The following is a 7,056-nucleotide window of genomic DNA, read 5'->3' as shown; positions in this document are numbered from 1 at the left end:
GAGTTTAGAACTTCAGTCTTGGGACATTTTTGAATTTCCACTCATATAACATCAGAAAAAATTACAAAAAATTGAAAAAAAAATAAAATTCTAAATTTGAATGCAGATTTTAAGAGAATTGCGTCAGAAATATTTAGAGGTATGCCACTTCAAAATCCGATGCAGATAAGTTGAGTTATGGAGTTTAGAACTTCAGCTTTTGGACATTTCTCAATTTTTTGTATTTCTACAACACATACATCAGGAAAATTACAAAAAAATTAAAAAAAAAATGGATTTCTAAATTTGAATGCAGATTTTTAGAGAATTGCTCCAGAAACATTTAGAGGTATGCCACTTCAAAATCCGATGCAGATAAGTTGAGTTATGGAGTTTAGAACTTCAGTCTTGGGACATTTTTGAATTTCCACTCATATAACATCAGAAAAAATTACAAAAAATTGAAAAAAAAATAAAATTCTAAATTTGAATGCAGATTTTTAGAGAATTGCGTCAGAAATATTTAGAGGTATGCCACTTCAAAATCCGATGCAGATAAGTTGAGTTATGGAGTTTAGAACTTCAGCTTTTGGACATTTCTCAATTTTTTGTATTTCTACAACACATACATCAGGAAAATTACAAAAAAATTTAAAAAAAAATGGATTTCTAAATTTGAATGCAGATTTTTAGAGAATAGCGCCAGAAACATTTAGAGGTATGCCACTTCAAAATCCGATTAAGTTAAGTTGAGTTATGGAGTTTAGAACTTCAGTCTTGGGACATTTTTGAATTTCCACTCATATAACATCAGAAAAAATTACAAAAAATTGAAAAAAAAATAAAATTCTAAATTTGAATGCAGATTTTCAGAGAATTGCGCCAGAAACATTTAGAGGTATGCCACTTCAAAATCCGATGCAGATAAGTTGAGTTATGGAGTTTGGAACTTCAGCCTTTGGACATTTCTTAATTTTTTTGAATTTCTACAACACATACCTCAGCAAAATTACAAAAATTTAAAAAAAAAATGGATTTCTAAATTTAAATGCAGATTTTTAGAGAATTGCTCCAGAAACATTTAGAGGTATGCCACTTCAAAATCCGATGCAGATAAGTTGAGTTATGGAGTTTAGAACTTCAGTCTTGGGACATTTTTGAATTTCCACTCATATAACATCAGAAAAAATTACAAAAAATTGAAAAAAAAATAAAATTCTAAATTTGAATGCAGATTTTAAGAGAATTGCGTCAGAAATATTTAGAGGTATGCCACTTCAAAATCCGATGCAGATAAGTTGAGTTATGGAGTTTAGAACTTCAGCTTTTGGACATTTCTCAATTTTTTGTATTTCTACAACACATACATCAGGAAAATTACAAAAAAATTAAAAAAAAAATGGATTTCTAAATTTGAATGCAGATTTTTAGAGAATTGCTCCAGAAACATTTAGAGGTATGCCACTTCAAAATCCGATGCAGATAAGTTGAGTTATGGAGTTTAGAACTTCAGTCTTGGGACATTTTTGAATTTCCACTCATATAACATCAGAAAAAATTACAAAAAATTGAAAAAAAAATAAAATTCTAAATTTGAATGCAGATTTTTAGAGAATTGCGTCAGAAATATTTAGAGGTATGCCACTTCAAAATCCGATGCAGATAAGTTGAGTTATGGAGTTTAGAACTTCAGCTTTTGGACATTTCTCAATTTTTTGTATTTCTACAACACATACATCAGGAAAATTACAAAAAAATTTAAAAAAAAATGGATTTCTAAATTTGAATGCAGATTTTTAGAGAATAGCGCCAGAAACATTTAGAGGTATGCCACTTCAAAATCCGATTAAGTTAAGTTGAGTTATGGAGTTTAGAACTTCAGTCTTGGGACATTTTTGAATTTCCACTCATATAACATCAGAAAAAATTACAAAAAATTGAAAAAAAAATAAAATTCTAAATTTGAATGCAGATTTTCAGAGAATTGCGCCAGAAACATTTAGAGGTATGCCACTTCAAAATCCGATGCAGATAAGTTGAGTTATGGAGTTTGGAACTTCAGCCTTTGGACATTTCTTAATTTTTTTGAATTTCTACAACACATACCTCAGCAAAATTACAAAAATTTAAAAAAAAAATGGATTTCTAAATTTAAATGCAGATTTTTAGAGAATTGCTCCAGAAACATTTAGAGGTATGCCACTTCAAAATCCGATGCAGATAAGTTGAGTTATGGAGTTTAGAACTTCAGTCTTGGGACATTTTTGAATTTCCACTCATATAACATCAGAAAAAATTACAAAAAATTGAAAAAAAAATAAAATTCTAAATTTGAATGCAGATTTTTAGAGAATTGCGTCAGAAATATTTAGAGGTATGCCACTTCAAAATCCGATGCAGATAAGTTGAGTTATGGAGTTTAGAACTTCAGCTTTTGGACATTTCTCAATTTTTTGTATTTCTACAACACATACATCAGGAAAATTACAAAAAAATTTAAAAAAAAATGGATTTCTAAATTTGAATGCAGATTTTTAGAGAATAGCGCCAGAAACATTTAGAGGTATGCCACTTCAAAATCCGATTAAGTTAAGTTGAGTTATGGAGTTTAGAACTTCAGTCTTGGGACATTTTTGAATTTCCACTCATATAACATCAGAAAAAATTACAAAAATTTAAAAAAAAAAAGGATTTCTAAATTTAAATGCAGATTTTTAGAGAATTGCTCCAGAAACATTTAGAGGTATGCCACTTCAAAATCCGATGCAGATAAGTTGAGTTATGGAGTTTAGAACTTCAGTCTTGGGACATTTTTGAATTTCCACTCATATAACATCAGAAAAAATTACAAAAAATTGAAAAAAAAATAAAATTCTAAATTTGAATGCAGATTTTTAGAGAATTGCGTCAGAAATATTTAGAGGTATGCCACTTCACAATCCGATGCAGATAAGTTGAGTTATGGTGTTTAGAACTTCAGCTTTTGGACATTTCTTAATTTTTTGTATTTCTACAACACATACATCAGGAAAATTACAAAAAAATTAAAAAAAAAATGGATTTCTAAATTTGAATGCAGATTTTTAGAGAATTGCGCCAGAAACATTTAGAGGTATGCCACTTCAAAATCCGATTAAGTTAAGTTGAGTTATGGAGTTTTGAACTTCAGCCTTTGGACATTTCTTAATTTTTTTGAATTTCTACAACACATACCTCAGCAAAAATTAAAAAAAAAATTTTAAAAATTAAAAAATTGATCAGACCGAGGATTATATAATATTAATATTCATTTGATTTTAGAGTCGGCTCACCCCGATCATGTTGCCTGTGCCATTTAGTTCATTCCATCTAGTCAGCTCGAGTTGAGCTGTTAGTGTCGTTACAACTTTCTCACATACAAAATTCGTTGTCTCTACGCTTGTTCGTTAACTGCATTCTTTGGACTATCTTTCAATCCCGTTTGCTGGCATTGTTTTGGCTTTGAGATGCAATCAGATCTGGAGGTGTACAACCAGCCAGGTGCTGGTCAAGTAGATTCGCCGGCGGAACGGCAATACGCCCATGACCCTGACATCCATGGTTCAAATCATGCGCAGAGACGTGGCAGCGGCGGATCGAATCCCGAGCAGCAGACGGCGGATGTGGAGCGCGCATGCTGGATATGTTTCGCAACACGCGAGGACAACCGGCGGGCCAAGTGGGTGCATCCGTGCCAGTGCCGCGGTGCCACCAAGTGGGTTCACCAGAGCTGTCTGTACCGCTGGATCGACGAGAAGCAGCAGGGTAACCACCGGCGGTCGGTGGTTTGCCAGCAATGCCAAACTGAGTATGTTATCGTCTTTCCCCGAATGAATCCCCTGGCCGTGATGCTGGAGAAGGGGGATATCGCCGTGAGGCGAATCTGCCCCTATTTGGCACTCGGAATGATCCTGTGCTTGGTTTACTGGACTGCCATCACGTACGGAGCCGTCACTGTCTTTCAGGTGATGGGTCAAGATCGCGGCGTCAGGCTGATGGAGAATATGATCTTCCTGTTGGTGGGTCTACCCTTCATTCCGGTGGGTTTGATCCTATTCCGACTGGTGCGCTGGGAGGATGCCGTCTTGATGGTCATGCGCAGCAGATATAATATTCTGCGCAAGCTGCCCTTTTTCCACTGGGCCGGGGAGCCGGAAGCTGGAGCAGGAGACTTGGGTGCCTTGAGCGATAGTTCCAACAGTTTGCCACTGATCCATCATAATCCGTCCATCTCCGAACCCGGCTACATCTCTCGACTCATTTGCGGTGCCTTTTTCCTGCCGACCGCCGCCACCGCGGTGGGAAACGTGTTCTTCAGGAACATAGAGGATCCACTGCACCGCACCATCATCGGCGGAATGGCCTATATCGGGATTAAGGGACTGCTGAAGATCTACCTCAAGCAGAAGCTATATGTGCGCCGCCGGGGTCGTCGCATTGTGAACTACACCGATGAGAACATAAGGATGTATTTGGGTGGACAGATCGGCGAGGCACCTGCCAATGCCAATAACAATCCGGATCAAAGGTTTGGAATCGGGCGCCAGTTTGCCGGATTTGATGAGAACATGGAGGACAGCTCTAGCGTGATCACCACGGACTCTGAGGATAGTGACTTTTGAATGTTGAATGAATATTGGAAACGAGCATTAAAATAGCACGAGCATTTTGAAAACTGCAGCTTGGATATATGCATAGATGCCCCAGTAATTTATTAACCTATATAATTGTTATATATTTTAATACATTGAATTCCTATAAGTAATATATTATCCAGGCATTTCCCACTTATTGAAGTTCAGATTCTTGACGTAGAAGGGCACCTTGGGACAGCTGCGTTCGCAATAAGGACGAAACTTCAAGTCGATGCAGCAGCGATAGGTATTCCAATTCTTGTTCGGCACAAACTTCAAGCTATCCATAAAGATATCTGAGTGCGAGTGCAGGCGATGTAGGAACCTCTTAAAGCTCTCGAAGGTCAACTCTCGATAACGTGCGCATTTATAATCATGATGGTGCGGAACGCCCTCGCAGTACACCCAATACCGCTCCGTGATCTTTTTGTGCTCGAACTCTTTTAGCATTTCCATGACGGGCTTTCCCTTTTGACTTTTCCGCTGCTCATTGGCAATGATCGCCTGACACAAAATTGTGCCCTCCCAGATGCAGTGGCTAATCTGTAATCCCAATAAATGTAGCGCTTTAGAATGGCAATCAGTTGCCTGCTGCGATGCTCACCTCTGGCATCTGGCCAATCTCACCGATGCGCTCGTTTTCCGGCCTGTTGCAAATGGATCGGCGCAACCAGGGTGACACGAGTCCAAAGCGCACGCTTTTCATCACCTGGACAGCGTACTGCTTGCGCTCCGCCCAGGCGAAGTCCAACCAGTAGAAGGCGGCGAAGAAGACCTCGTCCTCGCTGTTGACACAGAGCATGTCCTGGCTCAGCACAGAGGACACTTCATTGGCATCGAACTCGAGGAACTCCCAGGATGCCACAATGGGCAGAAAGCACTTACGCAGCCGTGCCTGCATTATAACCATAATCTCCGGGCACCGGAAATCCCTGGCCATGAGGTAGGTGTGGAAGGCGTTAATCTCCCAAATGCCGCCATCTCCCTTCATCGAAAAGGTGCCCCAGTACTGCTCCATCAGTTCCTTGACGCCCAGCCACTTGGCTGCCGCGAAGATGGGTATCAGATCCTTGCCAATGGAGAAGCTTTTCTGCTCCTCCAGCATCCATTCGTAGATGCGAACTACCAGGGCCATTTGGACTTTTTGCACTGGCATTTGCAAGAAGGGACTCGAAAAGTCGCGGAAATTGCGTGCAAAGTATGTGAACAGAAAGCGGTTCACGAAGTAGAACCTTGACTCTATCTGGATCTCCAGGTCGTCGTGCCAGCACATCTTTGTCGCCTCCCACACGATCTCATTATTGCCTGATTATTACCTGATTAGTTAATGATCCTGTGATTAAACTTGGGCAGTGGCGGAACTTACTCATCCGCCTTTTGGCCTTCTTTACAATGTTCTCGGCACAGGATACGTTCACTTTGGCGCTTATCGGCTTCCAAATCACCTCAAAGTCGCGTGAGGTGCGCCCGGCTTTGAAAATGGGATCCAAGACAGGTGGCTTTGGCTCGGAATCCTTTGAATCCTCGCTTTCGTCCTTGGCGGACGTAGATGGAGGCTGGATTTCGTCGATGCTAAAGGCACTGCCTATATTTCGTAGGCGACTTTGACGCGCGATGGTCAAAATGTCAGCGAAATCGGGATCCATTCGGTTGTGATACATTATTGGCGGCGGTGGACATGTGATTTTCTGGCCACTGGCCGAAGCGACGATTTCAGAGCCACTGCATTCCAAAATATATAGTTTTGAGCTATTGGAAATCGGCGATGACGTCTGGGGATCGGCGACCTGCACCAAACTGCGGGTCACTGAGCTCGGAACGATCTGTTGATTTATATAACGACTCCAATACCAGTTGGGGGTCAGCAATTTGTTCAAGCCCTCCAACACATCCTTGACCTCTTCCTTCTGTTCTTCCTTCTGTTCTTTCTTCTGTTCTCTCTTCTTTTCCTCCTCCTGCTGCCCTTTATTGCCCTTAGTTTTCTTCTGCTTGTCCCCAAACATGATCAATTTAAATAAAAGCAATGCACTAGCGAAGTGAAATAAAATATATGCACTAAATACTTTTCGAATACGTTTTGTTCAATAATTTGTAATTTGCAACCACTTTGAAGAGGGTTTTCAATGCCAACTTTGGTAAAAACTTGTTTCGTTGACTGTCTAATAGCTTCACATATGCTGAAATTAATTGCTTTCCATTCTAGCCCTTCTATATAACACATTTCCGTACATAATGGACAATCCACAAGCAATAAAGTGCTTAGATTTTGGTACTTTCCCGAAAATATAGTGAAGATTTTTGTAAATTGGCAGCAGGCATTGACTTTACCTTTGGGCTCACCAGATTTGTCAGTGCTCCGTGTAGAGCATTATCACACAGCTCGTTCAACGTTTCGGTCGACACATTCTCGAGTCAAACTGAAGCA

At 39.6% G+C, this 7,056-nt stretch overlaps 2 protein-coding genes across 2 annotated transcripts; one reads left to right on the top strand and one right to left on the bottom strand.

Annotated features, from left to right (window-relative positions):
• The first annotated feature begins 3,341 nt into the window (after window positions 1-3,341).
• LOC6550762 (E3 ubiquitin-protein ligase MARCH5) lies at window positions 3,342-4,764 on the top strand. The gene has a single exon (XM_001976763.2). It carries the CDS (start codon window positions 3,465-3,467, stop codon window positions 4,617-4,619), a length of 1,155 nt encoding a protein of 384 aa, XP_001976799.1. The 5' UTR covers window positions 3,342-3,464; the 3' UTR covers window positions 4,620-4,764.
• Window positions 4,765-4,766: 2 nt separating this feature from the next.
• LOC6550761 lies at window positions 4,767-6,556 on the bottom strand (the record flags this gene model as incomplete). Its single annotated transcript, XM_001976762.3, has 4 exons — window positions 4,767-5,174; window positions 5,236-5,936; window positions 5,998-6,130; window positions 6,173-6,556. Coding segments are annotated over 4 exons (1,626 nt in total), but the record flags the coding sequence as incomplete, so codon positions are not given.
• Between the last annotated feature and the right edge of the window lie 500 nt (window positions 6,557-7,056).

This window comes from Drosophila erecta, unplaced genomic scaffold (assembly GCF_003286155.1).
Source record: "Drosophila erecta strain 14021-0224.00,06,07 unplaced genomic scaffold, DereRS2 tig00000126-arrow-pilon, whole genome shotgun sequence".
Lineage (NCBI taxonomy): Eukaryota > Metazoa > Arthropoda > Insecta > Diptera > Drosophilidae > Drosophila > Drosophila erecta.
This window is presented reverse-complemented; position numbering and strand designations above follow the sequence as displayed.

Excerpts from the sequence above, each read along its gene's own strand:
- LOC6550762 (XM_001976763.2), top strand. The coding sequence starts at position 3,465 with ATGCAATCAGATCTGGAGGTGTACAACCAGCCAGGTGCTGGTCAAGTA.